Source organism: Bubalus kerabau, chromosome 9 (genome assembly GCF_029407905.1).
Source record: "Bubalus kerabau isolate K-KA32 ecotype Philippines breed swamp buffalo chromosome 9, PCC_UOA_SB_1v2, whole genome shotgun sequence".
Taxonomy (NCBI): domain Eukaryota; kingdom Metazoa; phylum Chordata; class Mammalia; order Artiodactyla; family Bovidae; genus Bubalus; species Bubalus kerabau.
The window spans coordinates 103172633-103195067 of record NC_073632.1 but is presented as its reverse complement, the minus strand read 5'-3'; the positions used below and the strand labels follow the sequence as shown (position 1 = coordinate 103195067).

The 22435-nt window shown below is 49.9% G+C and overlaps 1 protein-coding gene across 24 annotated transcripts in view; it reads right to left on the bottom strand.

Annotated features, from left to right (window-relative positions):
• The window catches only part of TULP4 (TUB like protein 4), a 221772-nt gene that overhangs the window by 13691 nt on the left and 185646 nt on the right, over positions 1-22435 (bottom strand). For all 24 annotated transcript variants that reach the window (XM_055536090.1, XM_055536105.1, XM_055536103.1 and 21 more), the window contains 6 exons: positions 19977-20157; positions 18054-18188; positions 15190-15356; positions 6112-6336; positions 4917-5151; positions 2000-2144 (listed from right to left, as the gene is read on the bottom strand). In XM_055536090.1, the coding sequence (XP_055392065.1) occupies positions 2000-2144; positions 4917-5151; positions 6112-6336; positions 15190-15356; positions 18054-18188; positions 19977-20157 (1088 nt within the window). The remainder of the gene's footprint in view (positions 1-1999; positions 2145-4916; positions 5152-6111; positions 6337-15189; positions 15357-18053; positions 18189-19976; positions 20158-22435) is intronic.

Sequence of the window (22435 nt, the reverse complement as noted above, 5' to 3'; positions counted from 1 at the left end):
GCTGCTGCTGCTGCTGCTAAGTCGCTTCAGTCATGTCTGACTCTGTGCGACCCCATAGACGGTAGCCCACCAGGCTCCCCCTCCCTGGGATTCTCCAGGCAAGAACACTGGAGTGGGTTTCCATTTCCTTCTCCAATGCATGAAAGTGAAAAGTCAAAGTGAAGTCGCTCAGTCGTGTCCGACTCTTAGTGACCTCATGGACTGCAGTCCACCAGGCTCCTCGGCCTGTGGGATTTTCCAGGCAAAGTACTGGAGTGGGGTGCCACTGCCTTCTCCGCTTATATGGGCTTGAGGACTCGATAAGACATCTAGGGCTGAGGAGGACGGAGCTGGTTAAAGCTCTCGTGTTGAGGACAACCAGCCTGGCTGCCAGGTAGGGGGATTCACTTGGAGATGGCAGGAAGGAGGGCCAGCTCTGAAGACTGCAACACCCAGGAACTTTAGAGGATATTTAGAGGTGAGGGTCTCAGTGACGATCAATGCACCCTTTAAGGAAATCGGTGTCCAGGCCAGGGAGCTGGGACAGGGAATGTTGGGTTTCTTATCTGTAACAACAAAGGCCCTTCCGTCTACTCTCAGCGTTTTGCCATTCCTTATGACAAACTTTAGGATTATTATTTTTTAGTTCACTACTTTCCCATTACAGAATTATAGGCATGTAATTGACATTTTCTTTAACACATTACATACAATGTAAAAACCTCTTCTTTATTCCTCTCAAAGTAGAAGATAAAACAAGATTGAGAAAGGAGTAAGGCAGGGCTGTCTGCTGTCACCCTGCTTGTTTAATCCATACACTGGGCACATCATGAGGAATGCCAGGCTGGATGAGTTGTAGGCTAGAATCAAGATAGGTGGGAGAAACATCAGCAAACTCAGATATGCAGATGATACCACTCTGATGGCAGAAAGCAAAGAGGAACTAAAGAGCCTCCTAATGAGCGTGAAAGAGGAGAGTGAAAGAGCCGGCTTAAAAAGAAATATTAAAAAAACTAAGATCATGGCATCTGGCTCCATTACTTCATGGCAAATAGAAGGCAAAAGGTGGAAGTAGTGACTGATTTCCTCTTTGTGGGCTCTAAGATCACTGCAGATGCTGACTGCAGCCATGAAATCAGAAGACATTTGCTTCTTGGCAGGAAAGCTATGACAAACCTAGACAGTGTGTTGAAAAGCTGAGATATTGCTCTGCCGACAAAGGTCCGTATAGTCAAAGCTATGGTCTTCCCAGTGGTCACGTACAGTTGTGAGAGCTGGACCGTAAATAAGGCTGAGTGCCAAAGAATTGATGCCTTCAAACTGTGGTGTTGGAGAAGACTTCTGAGAGTCCCTTGGACAGCAAGGAGATCAAACCAGCCAATCTTAAGGGAAATCAACCCTGAATACTCATTGGAAGGACTGATGCTAAAGCTGAAACTCCTGAATTTTGGTCATCTGATGCAAACAGCTGACTCAGTGGAAAAGTCCCTGATGCTGGGAAAGATTGAGGGCATAAGGAGAAGACGGCGCTAGAGGATGAGACAGCTGAATGGTATCACTGATGCAATGGACATGAACTTGGGCAAACTTTGGGAGCTGGTGAGGGACAGGGACGCCTGGCGTGCTGCAGTCCATGGGGTCGCAAAGAGTTGGACACGACTGGGCAACTGAACAACAATTTGACTTTCTCTTTAACATGCTACATACACTGTAAACCCTCTTCCTTACTCTTCTCAAAGTGGAAGATAAAATAAGCTCCCTGGCTGTGACCCCCATAGCACCCACCATCGGTGCTGACCCCTGGAAGTTCTGTGTGCTTAGCAGACCTCCTCCCAGATGTCTTTTTCTGCTGCAAAGGAGAGGATGAGGGAAGCTGAGATGGCTGCAGGCAGGCCTTCTGGATGAAAGGTGGCTGCCTTTGCCCCTCAGCTGTCGATTTCAGTGGGACTCTGCCGCAGACACACCCGACACATCTCCAGAGACACACAGCAGGGAGCACACTCCTGCACGTCCAGGTTACCTTGGGAGTTTGGGTGATTTGCTAGCCCGGGAGATTTTGGGAGACTTCTTGGCAGCCCAGTCATCACTCAGTTCAATGTCGCTGGAGTCTGAGCAGTTGCAGCTGTCGATCATGGTGGAAATCAAGCTGTTTCCATAGATTTCATCTGGTGAGACACCAAGCAGCAACATTTAGGGGAGTGACGCCGATTAGCCCCCAGCAGTGGTCGTTATTGGAAACCAGAGGACAGACTCACTCCACAGGCCGTCATTTTTAGTCTAGAGGTTGAAACAGGCAGGGGCAGTTTTCCTTCTACATTTTCATGCTATGCCAGTTGCTATCAACACAGGTATGAACTGTAACGCTTCTGGAATGTAAAAAACAGCCTGGCCACATTTACCGTATGGAAAGCTGGAGGCAAATCGGCTGTGCTCTCGCGCCACGGGACCCCCCAGCATCGGTCTGGGCCCACACAGGCTCTCAGCAGCCCTGGGACCCAGGCCACGCAAGCGGCTTGCTGACTCAGGGCCCTCCCAGCCCCATCACTGGGGGCCTGGTGCTGACCCGGGACCTGGGAAGACCCTCCAGTGGGTTCCAACCTGCTCTGAGCAACGGGTGGAAGAGGACCCCAGCAGCAGATACCGAGCGGCAGCTGTGGACTCCACGGAGGGGCCCGTGTGGGAGCCAGCCGGCCACCAGGCCAGAGATGGAGGCCCCGGGCCAAAGGTGATATGTGGGGAGTGGGCCGTCACAAAGCCACAGAGCAGATGGAGTTCATGTTAGACTTTTCCCCCAAAATACCCTTCTCCTTTGCTGACTTCCTCATCCCTTGGGGGCTCCAAGAACATTACCTGGCAAAGTAATAAAGAAGCCGAATGAAATTATTTCTAGAACATGAGAGATCTGGTCGTTCAAAAGGGCTACTTACATCTACAAGGATGAGTTTGTTCATTCAAACCAGTCTCTAGGTTTCTGAGCATATGGAGGTGACATCTGCAGACAGGGGCCTCTCGGAGGCCACAGGAGGCAGAGCAGAACAGCCAGGCACAGAGACCGCTGACACCCCATCTGTGTCACCACGCAGCCCTAAACTGCTGCCCAGACTGGGGAACACAACTCCTGCACCCAGCAAGCCCCAGTGCTGGGCATCCGAGCCCCATCACCCGCCCCGAGTAGTGCTTTATTGATAATTAGATAATTACAAACTATTCCAGGATCAGAGGAAGCTTGGCCACGATTCAGAAACCCCTGTGAGCCCACAGGACGCTTCCACGTGTTCCTGAGCAATGAGCCAGTCCGCTGACCTGAGCAAGTTCTGCAACAAACACACTGTCCACTCAGCACTGACCCACTTGTGTAGGCCAGGATTTCACCACTGCTATGGGACCCACTACTTGCTCTTTTTCTCACTAATGTCTTAGTCTGTTCAGGCTGCTATAATAATATACCACACACCAGGTGGCTTATAAACAACAGAAATTAAAGTCTTGCCGTTTTAGAGGCTGGATGTCCCAGATCAGGGGGCCAGCATGGCTGGGTTCCGGTCCTGCCCTCTTCAGGGCTGTGGACTGCGGGCTTCTCACTGTGCCCTCCTGCGGCAGGAGGGGCCGCTAATCTTACTGCAGCCCTTTTTATAAGGCACTGAGCTCATGATATGTAGGCCCTGCCCTCTTGAACTAATCACCTCCCCAAGGTCCCATCCCCTAATACTACTGCCATTTCAACCAGCTGAAACCAAGCTGTCAAACCAAACTGTCAGTGAATTATTGTTTTTTTCACAGCGAAAATGCTCAGAGCAAAGGTGTCTATGGAACAAAGCTTATGGCAAAAATACCTCACATGGGCTTAGACAACAGAAATTTACTTTCTCAGTCTGGAGGCTGGAAGTCCGGGATCAGGGTGCCAGCAGGATCAGGTTTTGGCGATGGCGCTCTCCCTTCCTGCTGACAGTCCTGCCTCATGTCCTTACATGGCGTGCACGTGTGGACAGACCAGAGACCTCTCTCCTCTTTGCAAGGCCACGGTCATACTGGATTAGGACCCCACCCTTACAGCCTCCTTCAGTCGTAATTGCCCCTAAAAGCCCTGTCTCCAAACATGGTCTGCAGCACCCTAGCCTGCTGCCATGCTCAAATTCTTGTCCCTCTCCCGTGCAAGATACACTCACCCCGTCCTGGCAGCCCCCAAGTCTTCTGCCTCATTCCAGCATCAACACTCTCTTCTAAAGCCCAAGGTCCCATGTAAATCTGAGTCAGACATGGGGGAAACACCGTGTACAATTCATCTGAGGCCAAACTCCTTTCCAGCTGTGGAGCAGTGGAAGCAGACAAGCTATATGTGTCCAAAATACAGCTGTGGGGGCAGGTGCAGGGGAGAGTGCTGTCCAGAGGGAGAAGGGAGGGAGGAAGGAGAGGGAGGCTCCCGGGAGAACTGCGCAGGGAGCACCTGGGTGCACTCATGGAGACCAGTCTGGGGGAGCTCCTGGATGGACGGGCTGGCCCATCATGCCAGATCTCTATGGATGAGTGGGACACTACTCTCGGCAGTCAGCTAACAAGCAGCTAATGGTGGATGAGCAAGGAGCAGAAGTAAGATTCTAGAGGGAGGCTGAGGAGTGGGCTGGAGGTTCAGAAGCTTTAACTCTCTCGTTCCCTCTGCCCGCCCCCACTACGGCCTTCACAGCACATAAGGTCCTCAGTGAATACCTGATAAGTAACCCGCAGAGGCAGCTGCTGGCTGCCTCTCACCACAGCCCCGACCCCACAGAGCCCTACGGAACACTTTCATAACCCCGGCAGAAGGAGCATTTAGAGAAGCCTTAACTTTTAACAGAGAAACAGCGGCTTCAAGGACCCTACTGGCCAGCAGAGGCCGGCTCGTGCTTCATCCACAGGCCCCACCTCCACACGGGCCACCGTGCCCCGGGGGAGGGCCCCACCTGCTCGGCTGTCGGTCCGCGGGTCCATGATGACGAACTCGGGCCTCAGCTTGCTGACGCGCCGGCCCTTGAGGATGGGGACCAGCCCGCCCAGGTGCTCCAGGTAGAGCGTGTAGCACGGGCCGCCCACCTCCGGGTCGTCCTCCGTGCGCTTCATGGTGCAGTGCAGCCGCTCGCTGCCAGCCGACGGGTAGCTGACGAAGTCCCGCATGTTGTTGGGGTCTGGAATTGGGGGCTGCAGGCAGGACACGGAAGGAAGAGCGTGTGGGCCTCACCGGCGACTCTGCGCTGGCCGCAGCTCAGGGACTCATGGCTCTGGGGGCCCATGGGACTCTCCAAAGACCTCAGCCAGGACCCCACCTCAGACAGTGGAACTGGAACCTGTGGGCAGGCCTGGGCACAGGCATGTTCTCAAAACTCCCCAGGTGACTTGAATGCAGCCAGGGTTGAGAATCGCTACTGCAGAACTAAGACTGTAAACCAACTCGGGGTGGGGGGGGGGGGGAATCATAACAGGTTCTAAAACTCTGATGTTTTAGAGAAAAAGTAACCAAAAGCCCGTGTGATACTTAGAAGCAAGACAGAAAACAAAAGGAGAATATTGTACAGAAGAGAACCTAAGGAGCAGAGGGAGGCCCAGAGGGTAGGAGGGAAAGCTGCCCTTAAACAGCGACTGGCAGCACAGTCCACCCACTCCAAGAACATACTAGGTCCCGGGTTACTGCCAAGTTACAGCTGGCAGTCAGTGCTATGTGGGGTTGGCCTCCTGAGCACAGGGGTGAGAACAGACCCTAGGACTGAATGGGGCCCAATCCTGACCACTCCAGTAACTGTGGATGAAGAGCTATCTGACTTCCAGGAACACGTGCCCTGCTCTTGCACATGGGAATCACGGCAGCGGCTGCCACTGAGTCAGGACTGAACCGACAGACTGGTCATTGGGAGGGCCACGCGGTCAGGCTCAGAACGCTACCTTTGCCACGAGAAGATCAGTTCCATCACCCAGGGCCAACCTGCCTTGGACACAGACGCGAGGGGTGGACTGCACAGGGGGAGGACAATGGCAGACTATGGGTGCCACGTGACTGGTGCTCTGCTTGCAGACTCTCGCCCATCTCCCTGACCCCACCCTCCTCCCTGTGGTCCCTTGGGGGCAGGCGGGCAGGGTGAGGGAGGAGGCGGTGGGGGGCTTCACCTTGATGGTGGGAATGAAGGCAGTGGAGAGGTAGGAGCAAAGGCGGGGGGGCAGGGTCAGCTTGCTGACGTCCTTGTCCTCGCGCAGGGCACTGGCGATGGCCTGCTGGCACAGCAGCTGCAGGCTGGACACCCGGTGCTCCACGCGCACCACGTACAGGGCCGGTCCCGAAGCCATCAGCAGCCGTGAGTCCCGGTGTCCCCAGCAGATGGAGACGATGGGGCGCTGCCGGGGAGGGAAGGGAGGACGAGTCAGCCTGGACTCTTGGGAGAGCAAACCGAGGTCACGCACCCCGTGTTGAGCAAAACAAAGTCATCTCACAGATCTGCAGCAGGTTGGTTTTAAAAAGCACAATAGAGAACATTAAATCCATATGATAAAGAGTCAGTACTGTCGGTGAATAGCAGTTAGGTCCCCAGGCCAGAGCCCAAAGCACCAGAACGGTGTTACAAAACTCTTTCACATGGATTATCTCATTAAATTAGGTGACAAAAAAACCTACCTGAGCTTCATATAATGACATTTCTGCCAGGGGATGCACTTAGCCTGGGGTACAGTAACCCCTTTTCCTTACTGAGGCCCTGACTACTTGGATCCTGAAGTAACCAGTAGTAATCCAAGGCTTGGAGGGGTAGTGAGGAGGTAGACCAGATGGCCCATCACTTTGGTCCTAACAAGGACCATTTCAGATAGTCAGGTCAACACTGGATTCAAGCCACAAGCTTGTGACCCAGGGAATATTATATAACCCTGGAAGTCTTGTACTTTTTCATGAGTAAAATGGGGGCTGTGAGGATTAAAGGAGACGAAAGATAACAGTGCTTCTGGGACCCATCACAGGTGACAACCCACAGATTCTCAGCTATCCCTGAGCTGCTGACAGGGTAGGAAAGGGCAGAGAGAGGAACACAGTTTCTGTGGCAGCTGCTCTAGAGGTCTGTGGATGTTATTTGCTTTGAAAAAGGAGGATGATAGCCAAATAGGCGAGTCAGAAACTGGCTGCATCGGGGAAAAGAAATCCAAAGCTCAGGGGTTCCATCGGCCAAGGAAGAAAGAAAGAGGTGGAGGGCTGTGATGGAGAAGCAGCGAGAGAATCTGCTCCTTCCGATCCGGGCAGATGGAGTCCTAATTTAATGGAGTCCTGAGGGGCTGCCAGGATTGGAAGAGGGGACACCAGGTCTTGCATATGAAACAGATAGGAGAACTTTCATGATACTTCAGTGACAATCGTCGAGATAAAAGGAACACATGAAGACACTAGCTTAAAATAGCCTCCAGGGTCAGCTAATTCTGGTTTCAAATTAAAAACAAAATGCAAGGCTGGAGATAATTCATCTTTCATTGCCATCACAACAAGGCTGGGCAGCCGCTGCGTGGGACCACGGCCGCGGTCCCCTGGAGGAGGCCCATGGGGCCTGGCGCTCAGTCTGGGGCCTTCAGACTACTTCCAAGATGGGCCTCCTTGTAAGAGGATCCCTCACAGAGGGTAGACCCAACAGAGAACACTGTTAACTGACAACAAGATGTGATCACAGCCGATGACAAGGCAGACAACACAGAAAAAAACATACCCCCCCAAACTTCTTGGCATCAGCAACTACCTTCCCATTAGTGCAGTTTAGGACAAAAGTTCTTTTAGTAGCATAATCATGCTTAGTCATACTATAATATATAAGTGTATCAAATCCACACCCTGTACACCTGAAACTCACAAAGTGTTCATATCAAATAAATCTTAATAAAGCTGGAAATAAGTAAGAAAATGAACACACACCACAAAATCCTTTTATACCTTGTGTTTACTTGCACAGGTGCCTACACGTCCTCCTCCTCTCTACAAGGCTCGCTTCCCGCTGGTGCTCGCCTTCTTGTGCTGTTCACTGGGGCCCCAGCCTACGAGCCCTCACTGTAAGTGCTGTGTTGTCTCAGAAAGCACAGGAGTCAAGGTGGCGGCACAGACACAGGGTGGGGCGCCTCCATCCAGCGGCCTCGCCCTCAGCCATTTCTGGGGCCCCATCTGTAGGTGGGACAGGCATTCCCCGGTCTCGTCCAACCCAGCCTCACACACGGGGCATGTCTTCTCCAGGCACAACCCCCCGCCCAGGGTCAGCTGCAGCCGAAGAGAACCGTGTCTGCCCAACATTCTCTTCCAGCAAACCTGGATACACACGACGCCCACAGATGATGTTTTTGTTTGAACAGCTGTCGTCTGCTAGGGAAAAACTCATGCAAATCTGTAGGCTTCATCGCTTTCTCAAATTGCACAAAATGACTATTTTTAGAACGAAAGCTAGAGGTGTGGAGTTGATAATATTCAGATTTTAATCTGTTGTAGGTATTTTGCACGTAAATCTGAGGCACAAGACAAGACACTGAGCTGCATTTCAGGAGCACTGGTGTGGCAGAAACCTGGTGCCCTGGTGAATGTGCTGGACAGACACAGGTGGCCCCTGGCTGGAGATGTGCGACGTTCACAGGGAGCTGGGGAGCAGCTGTGGACGGTCAGGCTGCCCTCTCTCTGTGGCAGACGCCAGCCCCTTATGAGGAGAGGGGAGAGTCTGCTCCCTCAGCCTCCCTGGCCACAGTGTCACGGATGGTCAACGGCCGGTTTCAACTCCTTACAGCACATGAGGAGACGCCAAGGAGCTCCTGACCTCACCTCCTGCTGCCAATGATCCGTGCCGTGCGTCCACCAATCACACTTGCCTATGAGCTGCCATCAGTCCATCAGTGAGTCCCTGTAAAGTGTATGTAGCGGGCCGGACACCTGCTGGGCATCTGGGGATTGACACAGAAGAAAAGGAATTCCCTGCTTCACGGGCCTGAGGCTCTGAGGAAGGAGGGGAGACAGGAGGGTCTTGGGCTCTGTGACAGGGACAGACGGCCTGATGGTGTCCGAGGGTGACAACGCCGCGAGGTAAGAGCAGTAAGACAAGGGCCAGAGGAGGAGCAGGGGTCATTTCAGGAGGGGGACAGAGAAGGTGTCCCCGGAGGAAGTCTCAGCTGAGGCCTGACACGAGGGAGCTGTGGATGTGGACACAAAGATGATGCCTCTGACCGGAGCCCAAAGCTTCCCACTACTCCACTAACTGTGTGCACTGCATGGGGTCCTCTGATAACTTAGCAAAGTGAAAGTCGCTCAGTCATGTCCGACTCTTTGCGACCCCACGGCCCGTACAGTCCATGGAATCTCCAGGCCAGAATACTAGAGTGCGTAGCCTTTCCCTTCTCCAGGGGATCATCCCAACCCAGGAATCGAACTCAGCTCTCTTACATTGCAGGCAGATTCTTTACCAGCTGAGCCACAAGGGAAGCCCAAGAATACTGGAGTGGGTAACCTATCCCTTCTCCAGCAGATCTTCCTGACTCAGGAATCGAACTGGGGTCTCCTGCATTGCAGGCAGATTCTTTACCAACTGAGCTATCAGAGAAGCCCCTAAAAACTTGAAGGGGATAAAAATAAAAAGCAGGATGTCCTTCCCTTCTTAAAGATAAGCTGTTCAAGTGGGATTAGAGTCAACAGACAACAAAAGGGTCAAACCAGCTACATTGGCCTGAGAGAAAGAAAAGGTGGCCACCCAGTTAGGTGGTTTCTGGGTGATGAGGCCCTGCTGGGGAGTCAGACCCTGGGAATGTCAGAGAGGTCTCCTGTTACCCAATCACCTGCCTTCCTTTCTGTTGTTCTTTAGTCGCTCAGTTGTGTCTGACCCTTTGCAACCCCATGGACTATAGCCTGCCAGGCTCCTCTGTCAATGAGATTTCTCAGGCAAGAATACTGGAGTGGGTTGCCATTTCCTTCTCCAGGGTGTCTTCCCAACCCAGGGATTGAACCCACATCTCCTGCATTGGCAGGCAGGCTTTTTTGACTTTTACCACTGAGCCACCAAGGAAGCCTAAGCTCCCCCTAAGAAGGTGGGTATCTCTTTCAGAGGAAATACGCTTTAAATGTTTCACAGCCCCAGACAGAAGAGGGTATTCAACATTTGTACAGGCATGTACACAGAAGGAAAGCCTTCAAGAACAGTTCACTTGTAAATAGACCAAGGTGGTGACTAGTCACCGTAAAACTGTGTTGGTTGGTGCCATGGACAATTCTGAGTATTAAGTTACAATGATTTGACCAAAAACTAAGCCACAGTAATAAAAGCTGGCTCAGGACTCACTTACCCAAACCTCCATTTTATTTTATTTATTTATTTTTTTTTAATTGATTTTCTTTTTTTTTTTTAAATTTTATTTTATTTTTAAACTTTACATAATTGTATTAGTTTTGCCAAATATCAAAATGAATCCGCCACAGGTCCAAACCTCCATTTTAAAAGAACACACACCATTCCTGAATTTTGTAAGCAGACAACCCCGGAAAGAACTTTTTCATCTATTTACAGCAAACAATGGGAAAAGCATACCTATGCCAGCTTTGTGAGAATAGGCAGAGTTAATTCTCAACAAAAGGAGGCAAGTACAGTTTTTGCTAAAAGAGTCTCCTTCAAGAGCACAGAAAGTCAATGACCATAATCACTCACTTGACTTTTCAGTGTCCATACTATCTTCCTCCTCTTTTAATTTTTTACCCAAATATCTTATATTAATACCTGAACCTTACAGAATGTTAAGGCGATTCTACCAATCTGCCTTTAATACAGAAAAAGTTCATAAAGCTAAAACACACAAACCCCCAAAATCCAACAATCCAACCAAACAAAACCAAACAAAAACACACTGATCTGAATTACTGAAGCCTTTGAACTGCAGTCAGTGATGCTAACCCTCAAACTCTGTGGTCAGATGATCAGTTATGCAATTACATATATGCGTACTAAGCCGGTTCAGTTGTGTCTGACTCTTTGCGACCCGATGGACTGCAGCCCACCAGGCTCCTTTGTCCATGGGGTTTCCAAGGCAAGAATGCTGGAGTGTGTTGCTATGCCCTCCTCCAGGGGCTTTTCCTGACCCACGGATCCAACTCTCGTCTCTGGCGTCTCCTGCATTGGCGGGTGGGTTCTTTACCACTAGCGCTACCTGGGAACCCCCAATTACATAGAGATGGTCACAGATAGCAGCTGGTGAGATGGGACTCTAGACTTATAAAGTATGACAGGCAGGAAGGAAAGGAAAATGAATTAGAGTGCATTTTCTTCTAAGAGCATCAGCCTCAAGCATTGCTGCTGTGAGTAACTCAGGAGAATCCGTTTTAAAGCGAGGCTGCCACCAGTCTGTGCCGGGCACTGGCTTTGTGCGTAATAACCTACAATCTCATTAACTTGGAAATAAATTATCCAATCTAAACTGCATTTAGTTCTTTTTATAAACAGCCCAATAAGCTGCCTAACTTCCTTCCTGCCATAAAAACGTTCCTGCCTTTGGACAACTTGAACAGCACAGTACAGACACGTGATTCTAGAATCATTACAGACGACAGTTAAGCTGCTGCCACACACAATCGATACTGTACTTGGTTTTTAAGAGCATCATTATTTAACTGTGTATTATTGAGGCAATTTTTCAATGGCTGAAACAGACCCTCAAATGAAAAAAGAGTCAACAGTTTATTAAAATGCAGGGATGCTATGTGACTATCTTTTCCAAAGGTAAATAAGATAGCCAGTCTGTCTCTTATCCCTGAGCCTCAAATGGCTTAAACTCAGGATCTATGCTAGTTTCATGTGATAGCTGATGAGAACGCTTGCAGATGGTTAAGGTCATTGAGCTTCTACTGCATTCTAAGCACAGTGAAGATCAGAAAAATAGAGAAACTGAGGTCTTTAAGAAAGTAAAACAAATAAACAAAAAAAGTGTAATACGTGCCAGAGGTAGTATATACCCTGAAGGTTCACAGAGAAGAGGGGTAGCAGTCTTCGGGCAGATTTACCAAAGGACGTGGCTGTGTGGACAACAGAGACGATGGATTTCCCCAAGCTGAAATGGCCGGGAAGGACAGTCTCTGTGGGGGGATGCCAGGGGAGGGTGCCGAGTCAGACAGAATCATGGACGATGCTCAGTGCACTGGGAGTGTGTTTCAACGCTTCAATTCACAAATGCTCTAGCAGACATAAAAGATCTTAAGTCAGAAAGGGCTGAGAGTTCCCAAGTTCTCCTACTTGTCTCTCAGTGAGCCTAGAGGTAGAAAGCTGGCATGAGATCTGATTGAGGGCACACAGCCTGCTGGGTCAAATATTCAACAGAAAGAACTAAGAAACCATAACTGTCCATCTGTCAATCCACTGAACACGTACTTACTGAGCGCCTATACTAAGTTCCAGGAAACAGACTGGCAGTAGGGTCACAGTTACTGTGTAAGTAAGGTAACCTCTTCTTCAATCTCAAACACACAGGGACTCCAATATCTACATTTACTTTGCCACACACATTGGCCTCCTGCTAACGGCCTCAACTCTGCTCCACTTTAGCGCTTCCCAGGTTCGCCTCATCACTTGGAACCACTTCACTTCTAAAGCAGGAGTTTGAATTTCCTATCCATGCACCGCTTCCCACCCTATGTTTATCACTTCTTTCTGAAAATGCCTGATTATGACTTTTTTCTGGCCAGTATCAGATCACAGAGCTTCTTCCCACTCCAACTCCATGGCTGCCCATTTCTGTAACCTTCTTCCCAGTACCCTAAGTTCCTTCCATTCTTCATCTTTCTGCTACATAAATTTCTCCAATTCCTAGTATCAGGCAGCTTGTACCACTTCTGCCTCTAGGGGTTGCAGAGGCGGCCTGGGGAACACTGAACCTCACTTTAAAACCACGCTGCCCTTCTCTGGCTGGGGCGTGACTCCAGCTTGTTACCTTGACTGGCTCCTACATCACCTTCTATACCCCAGCACTCAGAGCTCTGAGCTCAGGGCCCAGCTGCATAGGAGCCCCGCAAAATATGTTTGCTGGATGCTTGAACAGATGAACAAACAAATATGCTTATCTGCTCACAGATTTTACATTGTCGAAACATACATTTAAATCCTGTAACTTGGGACCTTCCCAGCAGTCCAATGGTTAAGAATCTGCACATCCACTGCAAGGGGCTCAGGTTCGATCCCTGGTTGGGGAACTAAGATCCCACATGCCATGCAATGCAGCCTATATAAATAAATAAATAAAACTAATACCAATAAACATCTTTTTTTTTTTTTTTTTAAATCCTACAACTCAACAACAAAAAAACCAAACAATCTAGTTAGGAAATGGGCAATGGCCTTGAACAGACATTTTTCTAAGGAAGATATACACATGGTCAACAAGTACATGAAAAGATGCTCAATGTAACTAATCATCTGCTGCTGCTGCTAAGTCGTTTCAGTTGTGTCCGACTCTGTGCGACCCCATAAACGGCAGCCCACCAGGCTCCCCCGTCCCTGGGATTCTCCAGGCAAGAACACTGGAGTGGGTTGCCATTTCCTTCTCCAATGAATGAAAGTGAAAGTGAAGTCCCTCAGTTGTGTCCGACTCTTAGCGACCCCATGGACTGCCTACCAGGCTCCTCCATCCATGGGATTTTCCAGGCAAGAGTACTGGAGTGGGGTGCCATTGCCTTCTCCAAACTAATCATCGGGGATACACATATCAAAACCACAGTGAGATCCACCTCATGACCATCTGTATGGCTACCACCCAAAAGCCAGAAAACAGCAAGGGACGTGGGGGGTCTCTGTGCACTTCTGGTGGGAGTGTAAACTGGAGCACCCACTGTGGAAACACTATGGAAGCGCCTCAAAAAAGTTAGAAATAGAATTACCATATAACCTAGCAATTCAACTTCTGGGCATTTATCCAATAGAAATGAAAGCAGCATCTCAGAGAGATATTTGTATATTCCTGTTCACAGCAGCATTATTCATAATAGCCAAAAGCTGGAAGGAAACCAGACATCCACTGATGGATGAATGGATGAACAAGATGCAGTTGTACACATACAACAGCATATTCTTCAGCCTTAAAAAGGAACGAAATTCTGACACGGGCTACAATGCGGATGAAATAAGCCAGACACAAAAAGACAGACACTGCATGGTTCCACTTACATGAGGTATGTAGAATAGTCAAATTCACAGGAACAAGAAGGCATAGTTTCAGTCTTACACGATGAAACAGTTCTGGAGATTGGTTACACAATAGCGCAATACACTTAAAAAATGGTTGAGACAGTAAATGTGTATTGTACTACAATTGAAAATATATGTATTTAGATAATTAGTGCTGGCATCTGGATTCCCAGGTGGCTCAGTGATAAAGACTTCACCTGCCAATGCAGGAGACACAAGACACATAGGTTTGATCCCTGGGTAGGGAAGAGCCCCTGGAAGAGGAAATGGCAACCCACTCTAGTAATGCTTGCCTGGAGAATCCCATGGACAGAGGAGCCTGGTGGGTTACAGTCCACGGGGGTTGCAAAGAGTTGGACACAACTGAGCACACACACAACTACAAATTTCCTAAAATCTGGCACACCTGTCTCTCTGATGAGCTGGGTCAGACTAGAACGTAAGTCCCTAGTTTATCATCACCCCCATCAACCATCAACTCACTCTCAGACCTATCTCTACTATACCTCCATGAGAGTGGGGCTGTGTCTCCACTGTAACTGATCCACACCAGAAACGAGGCAATCTACAGACTTCTGGGAAATAAGAACACACAGAAAGGGGCCCGCACATGCACACTCTTTTAAAGACCTTTAAGCTTTCCTATTTATGGTTCAACAATAATTTAGCTTAAATGGAAAAGTATATTACTGGCATAACAAACAAAATCAGAGTAAATAAACGAAGATGCACCATTTACTTCTCTGCAAGTTGCTGATTTTTACTTTGTAAAGATGATAAACACTAGCTCACTCTGCTTACTCACTGTCCACCATTTAGGAATGGAAATGGATACATTTTGGTTAAAAGGCAAAAACTTTTTTTCCCCTTACTTCTTCTGGTTTATACCCTATAATTTAATTCATGGTCAACAAAAGATTAAAGTCTGCCAAAGAAAATTACAGTGAGCAGAAGCAGTTCACGAGTACTTAATGGAAGCTGGGGGCAAATGAACACACTGCTGTCACAGCGTGTGTCCGACACACGTCCTTACTTGCACAAGCGTGTCCAGGGTAAAGATGTGCTCCCCACGAACGTTGTAGAACTTGACCATGGCACTCTTCAGAAGAGGGCCATTGGGGAGGTCACTGAGCTGGCTTGGGCACTCCATACCAGCAACTGCCAGGAGGTCTCCCTGCGTGCACCACTGGGCCACCACCTCTGAAACAAAAAAGAGGGAGGTAGTCAACATGAGCTGGCGGGGTGGGGGTGGGGGTGTCCTTTCTGAACTCTCATTTAAGGAGTTTAAGAAATGGAGCCACTGAGCACGTACAACGGCGTCCAAGTTTCTCTTGTGAAGTCAATGGAGACTCTGAACACAGATGTTCACTACATGGGTGGGGAGTGCTCATTACATGGGTGGGAAGTGCTCACTACATGGGTGGGGAGAGTTCACTACATGGGTGGGGAGAGTTCACTACATGGATGGGGAGTGTTCACTACATGGATGGGGAGTGTTCACTACATGGGTGGGGAGTGTTCATGTAAATGGGTGGGGAGTGTTCACTACATGGGTGGGGAGTGTTCACTACATGGGTGGGGAGAGTTCACTACATGGGTGGGGAGTGTTCACTACATGGGTGGGGAGTGTTCACTACATGGGTGGGGAGTGTTCACTACATGGGTGGGGAGTGTTCATTATATGGGTGGGGACTGCAGTTTCCCCTGAAACACACCTAAACCAGGAGAAAACCACACATGATATATCTACTGCAGTACCAGCACTTCCACGATGAGAAGGCCACAACTACGAGAGTGCAGGTAAGGTCAGAGAACCCACCACTGTCCATCCTGAGTGTCCTTCCCTCTGCCGTGACCCCGACTCCCAGAGAGGACTCAGAGAGTTTACAAAAGCTCCAAGTGAAATGCAAATCAAGAGAAAAGCCTAAATTCAATTCATTCGATGTTCTGTGCACTACTAGACAGATGAAGTTCAGATAAAGGACGGGTCTGCGTATCAAGGCCTTGACTTTCACCCAGCATCTGGGTGATGTGATGTGGGGTCTCAGAAAAGAAGACAATCCCTCTGCTGGATGGCAGTGTTGTCAGACACACTGTCACAGAGATGTGATGCTCACCTACGAGCCATTCAGGACCTAGAAGAAATGGCTATTAGACATTGTGTCTAATTCCAATGTGAGCGATTCACTTATTCTTGCTGGTAAAACAAGCTGCTGGTACAGTAAGATTTATGGTGTAGTTTGTTTTCCCTCAAGATCCTAAAACTGGATCTGGCTTATCCAGAGATCCCTGAAATCTGGAAGTCCGCGGCCGATTCTGCAGAGAGGCTGGAGTTGAAAGGTGCACCCCATGACAGGGACGGGTTTCAGAACTTGGTCTAGATTTCGGCAGTTCCTGAGCTCCACCTGTGATCTCAGCAGCTCTCTCTCATTCACGTGCGGCACCGATTCTGACATCAACACCGAGCACATTCTGAGGTCACTGAAGTTCCCCAGTTTCCCTGGAAGACTGAAGAGCAGTCCTGGGAGAAGACAGCTCTCCAGACCCCGGGAACTGAGGGCCCACTTGTCAAGTCAGCTGCAGACGGAATCTAGAGACAGATCCCAGCAGAGGGCTGAGAGGACGCAGTTATGGACAAATACAACATGGTAAAATCTCCACAACTGGAGACAGTAAAAGCATCAATAAATAGAGGATTTTTCTTTTTCTTATAGACAGGTATAAATAAGGTTGAGTATTGGGTGGGCCCAAAACTCTGTCCAGGTTTTTCCTTATAGGTAAGTGGGTGGTGGCCCCCACAGGACGGACCCAGACACACAACAGATGCGCAGCAGCTAACACAGGGAAGCCCGAGGGCTCAAGGCGGCCGTTTGCTAAATGGCGACATCTGAGTAAGGATCTCAGTCCAAACGTTTATGAGCAAATGCGCAGGGATTTCTTTGGTGCAGTTATAACATTACACTGAGATGGCGGTAGTTCCCAAAGGTATGTCATTCTTTTGAAAAGAGTAAGTTTCATAAGAATAATGCCATTTCTCGTTCTGAAATTATATAATTAGGAACATAAAAGGATGCAGTGACAAGTGCGGGCCCCTCAATATTGAGCATAACCCAGGCCTGATCCACATGACAGGCATGCAGCCATCAGGGATGCCCGGCCCCATCCCTTCCTTAGACGTCCACATTAGTGACTCATCTATTAGCCGTTAGATGTGTGCACACTTGTGTGTGCATGTGTGAGAGTGCGCCCGCACATGTGCGCCTGTGTCCAGAGACAGGGAGGGAGAGAGAGAACGAAAAAGAAAGCCAAGGTTCCGGTTTGCCCTACCTCCATTCAGATCACAGCAGGTCCCTTTACCATGGGGACCAGAGACCACCCTGGAGCTTTCTGCACTGCACCGTCCAATCCTGAAGAAACAGACTGGTTTTCCAGAGAACTCATCAGAGCCACCACCTCAGGAGACTTCCTGAACTGCACATTTCACAACACTCAGAATGCTGATGGACACCCATTTCCTCCTGAGACACCACTTCCTACCGCCCCCTCAGGAGGCCGTCAGCCACTGACCACTGACCTTCACACGGACGCCTCTATTTGACAGGTTTGTCACAACCACCAGCTCCTCAAGAAGCCTCAGAACCCTGGGGGCTCCTGTGTGTTGTCTGGAGGCGAGTGCCCCCTGTCTGAGAGGACCACTCCTCCCAAGAAGGGCAGGTGAGGACGAAGTGACTGTTGGGAGAGCTTCCTCAAGATGAGATTAGATAGGAATCGACTGGTCAGACAAGCAGAGGAGCGAGAGGAAAGACCTTCACGGACAGACTCCATTAAGCCCTGTACAGGCTGGTGGTCAGGAGGCCTGGGAGTGACGCCTAGCTCGCAAGGCGGGCCGCTCCGTACCTTTCAGCCCCGACTGGATGATGGTGGGAGACAAGTCGTCGTAGCTGTTCATCAGGCTGATGTCTCCGGAGGTGAAGCTGACAGTGAGCAGGGGCTTGATGTTCTGCACCGGGATGGGGTATGCTGCCGGACCATCTGCGGGAACAGAAGTGCCGGGTGAAAATGAGGTAACGAGCACGTGACCTGAACCCAGGCCCGCACGTGCAGCCCTGAAGAGGCCTGGAAACCGCTAACAGTGCAGGACAGACCCTGGGCTGGGGGGGTCACCCAGGAAGGTGGTGCTGCACAGCATCAGGCTCTAACCACATGGGCATGGGGGGAGCCCCAGACGAGAGGTGGTGGGGACAGCAGCCCTTTGGGTACCGGGTGGGGCTCCCTGGGCTCTGGGTGCCCTGCTGAGAGTTTACCAACCTGCGTGTCTCTGGTGATATGCAAACGTGAATTACTTTAATATCACGTGACATAGGAGGATGGGGGGGAAGGTTGAAAACATTTTCTTAATCCTGGTCCAATGTACCGAAAGCTGCCTTTCAACACTGGACGCACTTTCACTGAACATTACAGGCATCGAGCAGCCACCGTGAGTTGTTTTTACCAAAAGAGACCCCACATCTGGAGGAGGCCCAGACTGGCTGTGGCTGATGCCCAGGGTGCGTGAGTGTGAGGAGACGTGTGTGTGTGTGTGTCTATTAAGGAAGGAGCCCTGAGGGGTGCTCCTCTGCGTCCACCCCCTGCAGTGGGTCAGCCTGACACCTGCTCGCTTGCCCTGCTCAGCCCACCTGCGGAGGCTCTTGTACTAACTGTCCTCTGCTTCACTTTTAAGAGACTACAAATACTGGCCTCTGTGCTCAAATTCCCAAGGTCACCAGGAACACCCTGCTCTCTCTGAAAGTCAAGTTTCAGTTTCCTCCAAACTGCCCCACTGCTTCTGAGGAGGGGAACCAGTTAGAGTGCAGCTGGGAACTAATGCTGCTCTTAGACTTCATCTGGACATGCTCCATCACCTTGGTCTCTGGACCCTGTTTCTGCCCTAGTAAGAGGGGAAGAGCAAGTATGCATTCAACCCAGTAAGTCCTGTTTTAAAAGTATGCTGAGCCGAGTGCTGAAAGACACCAATTTGATCACTGCCACCGGCAGTCAGTCCTTCCGTCTCACTACTCATCACACCGTCTCCTTTAAAAAGAGAGGCTCTTTAAAAGGAGCAGGGATGGGACCCCGAGGGAGAGTCAGAGCCCTGCGGGGGGCACGCTGAGGGCTGACAGTGGGGACGTCCAGGCCAGCACCCACCCCCAAGGCTTCTGCTCTGGGGCCTCAGGCATGCTCAAGGTGGCAGGGGGAGGCAGAACCCAAAATCACCCCCACCAAGGGGCTGAAACCATCCGTCATGACTGGGCCAAATGTTCACAAACTCAGATGTCATCTACTCTAACGTCACTGTAAGGCTTGGAGGTGGCGGGGTGAGGGCAGCGGGTTCTTCTGAACTGAGCAAGGGAAGATCTTTTGCCTGAAATAAACAGGCAGGGACATGGCAACGTGCTGGCCTTCGTCAGGGGCAGAACTAAGTAAGCCTTTGGTCACACAGCCAGGGCCAGCAGCTTCAGCAATGCTACGGGTCTGGAGCACATGGCTCAGGGTTAGGGACAGCACAGCAGCTTTCACCTTCCGCTCTGTTCTCCCTAGGCACCCCCCTCCCCCCAGCACCGCAGGGTCACGGAAACGGCCATCAGTCTTGTTCTGCGTCTAGGAAAACCAGTGGAGGGCCAAGCCACCTGACCACTGATTCTGCGAAAAGGGATGGCAGAGAGGTAGGTGACAGTCCCATCCAGGTCAGAGACTGGGTGGGCCGGCTCTGCCCTGCATTCCGCTGAGAACCCTGCCCGATGGGAAGGGGTCCTTCTCCTCCTGCCCTCCCCGCAGGGCCACCTTGGGGCGGGGAGTAGTCGTCCGAGTCGGTGTCGCTCTCGCTGCTGTCCTCCACCAGGAAGGCAGGGTAGTTCCAGGACATGCTGAGGATGCCATCCGACTCGTGCAGCAGGACGTGGGCCAGCATCCGGCCGTGGCAGTCCATGACGATCACCTGTCCGTCGGCGGTGCCGAACAGTACCTGCAGCAGAGGAGCGGGACCCCCGATGGGCGGGCAGAGAGGACAGCGGTTGTGGCCCCACCCCACTCCCACCTCAATGTGTTCACAGGACACAATACCTAAGAGCTGGAAGAGACCAGTTAAGCAACGGCGGGATACATAAGGCTTGTTAGCTGGCTCTTACTGGAAGAATTTTAGTCCTCTATTAGCGAAAGGGAGCTAGTGCTGTAATAAATATGTTATGTGGACGCTTTCGAATGTCAAAATCACTGTCTCAAACATTTTGTGGGTTGCTTTTTTTTTTTTTTTCAGTTGGAGGAGGGGGGTCAAGAAGAAGATAATATTCTCTTATTTTTCTCTAAAAAAAAAAAAAAAAAAAAAAAGGCAGCAGGAGAGGATCATCATATGCAAGTGTACGTAAGCCTGTTTATCTTGTTGTTCCATTTCACTGAGAATAGTACCAGGGTTGATGTATTTAAGTAATAACGTTATAGTAAGTTAATGGTATTAATATATTAAGTGCTTGCTTTGTACTAAGCACGATTCTAACAAAGCTCACCTCGTCAGCCGTCTGAATAAGCCTGGCGGCTAAGCGCCAGCACTGCCGGCATGGAGCTGAGACGGGGCTGGCGCCTTGTGCGCTGCGGGCTGCTCCTGGGGGCCCAGTCACCCGCCCCGAGCACATGCTCAGGCACGTGCTGGGGCGCGGGCAGGCACACGGCCAGGGCTAGAGCACAAGCAGGCAGAGGAAGGCTGGACGCGGGGGTCGGGGGGACGGTGGGCGGCCTCCATCAGAGCGGCAGAGGAGCCACTCACAGCTGCTGGAAGCCCCCTGACCGGCGTCATTCTGATGGGTGGCCCTGAAATCTTTGTATTTTTTGTGTCTAATGAGAATTCTCTAATCGTCAGCAACTCATTGTGAGACCCATGCAAGGTATTTCCATTTTATAGATGCAGAAATAACTTAGCAGAGCTCAAGTAAGTTGACAAAGTCATTAAGTGGTCAAGCCAGGGCTATTTACCTAGAAAGACCAAGATTTACATAAAGGGAAAGTTATTTAAGACTTTTTAGGTCCATGCCTCTTTCTGCTTTTAAGATTTTGACACTGAGCTTTTGGAGGTCAAAGACTGTCCACAGTTGTACCCCTGGGACCTAACAAGAGCTTTGGGTACAGTTAAGTATTTATGGTTACATGAGTGAGTTAAAGTCAGTGACAATCAGAAGGCAATCTTAGGACATAAATTCAGATGATTAAGAAAGATTAATTGCAAAAGAAGATATATTTCATTTAAGCAGTAATAAGCTGACAGAATTTACAGAGCTGTTGAGATAAACCAATTGTCCATCAAATATTCCTTTAAACATGAGCTACATTTTAATGACTGGAAAGTAAGAAAAAAAAAGGGAAAGCTGAAACAGTTTTGCTTCAGGGCTGGTGATGAATCATTATTGAATGCTGCTTACAGGAAAAAGAGATAAGTTGTACTAGGAACACAGTAAAAGTCATTTTAGGAAAAGCAGAATTCTTGGCTGCCAGCATTGAAAATGAGTATCCACCAGTATGCCCACAAGGACCTCATGAGACACGGGCAGGGGAGGCAGACACGGCAGGTGTCTCGTGAGCAGTCCGCAGTGCAGATGAAGATGGAACATGACCTCTTATAACTTCAACTACAATTTGCATATTTCAGAGGAGGAAGATGTATGGGCAGCCCTCTAAAGCGACATCCCAGGACGCAGGCTTTTATTCTCCACTTCCCACATCCTCACTCACTTGTTCAAGCACGTCTCAAGGGCAGCGTTTTACCTGGGAGCGTGTGAAGGGGTTATTTCAGTTATGACTTTGTTTCTCATAAACACAGCTCATGAGCAGCCAACAGCAAACAGTTATTTTTCTCAAGTACCCAGAATTAAAATGTTTATCAATCCCAAACAAGCTCCCTGGGCCCTTCCACTTTAGTTCCCAGTCTCTGCTGGCATGGGATCCTCACTATTCTTGTGTCTTACTGTGTGGCTATCTGATCTGTCTGACTCCCGTGCTAGACATAAGCTTTTGAGGACATGGACTGTGTCTGCTCTCACTGCGCTCTCCCCAGGGCCTGTCCTCAGAGGACACACAGCAGCCTCTGTGAAGGGAGGGAGGAAATGAAGCATCGTTTGAGTAACACATTTTTCCATTATGGAGAACAGACACCATCTAATTCCTGAATGAAGGACTGGTGGCTTAATGAGTTTTCAGTGTTCAACATCACACTAAAGCAAAAGAGGACAAGAGAACCAGCCTCCAAATTCCCCAAC